The sequence below is a fragment of the Apaloderma vittatum genome, unplaced genomic scaffold (assembly GCF_000703405.1).
Source record: "Apaloderma vittatum isolate BGI_N311 unplaced genomic scaffold, ASM70340v1 scaffold9971, whole genome shotgun sequence".
NCBI lineage: Eukaryota > Metazoa > Chordata > Aves > Trogoniformes > Trogonidae > Apaloderma > Apaloderma vittatum.
This window is the reverse complement of record NW_009698492.1, coordinates 11068-11292: the sequence shown is the minus strand read 5'-3', so window position 1 is coordinate 11292 and position 225 is coordinate 11068. Positions and strand designations below refer to the sequence as shown.

The 225-nt window shown below is 65.3% G+C and overlaps 1 protein-coding gene across 1 annotated transcript in view; it reads left to right on the top strand.

Moving 5' to 3' along the window:
• The first annotated feature begins 29 nt into the window (after positions 1–29).
• The window catches only part of AGRP (agouti related neuropeptide), a 759-nt gene continuing 563 nt past the window's right edge, over positions 30–225 (top strand). Inside the window, exon 1 of the mRNA XM_009878037.1 lies at positions 30–219. Within this exon, the coding sequence (XP_009876339.1) occupies positions 49–219 (171 nt within the window). The 5' untranslated portion in view covers positions 30–48. The remainder of the gene's footprint in view (positions 220–225) is intronic.

Genomic DNA, 225 nt, shown 5'->3' with positions numbered 1-225 from the left:
CTGACGCTGTCCAGGACCCATCTTGCGCAGGTTGTCCCCCGCAGGACCATGCTGAACGCGCTGCTGCTGTGCTGCGGGCTGCTGCAGGGCATCCAGGTTGTCCTCGGCACCGACATCACCTACAGCCACCCGCAGAAGGTGACCAGGGGGCTGGAGGGCATGGACAGAACCCGCTACTCCAGCATGCTACGGAAAGTTGAGGAAGCGGCCGCAGAGACGGCGGGG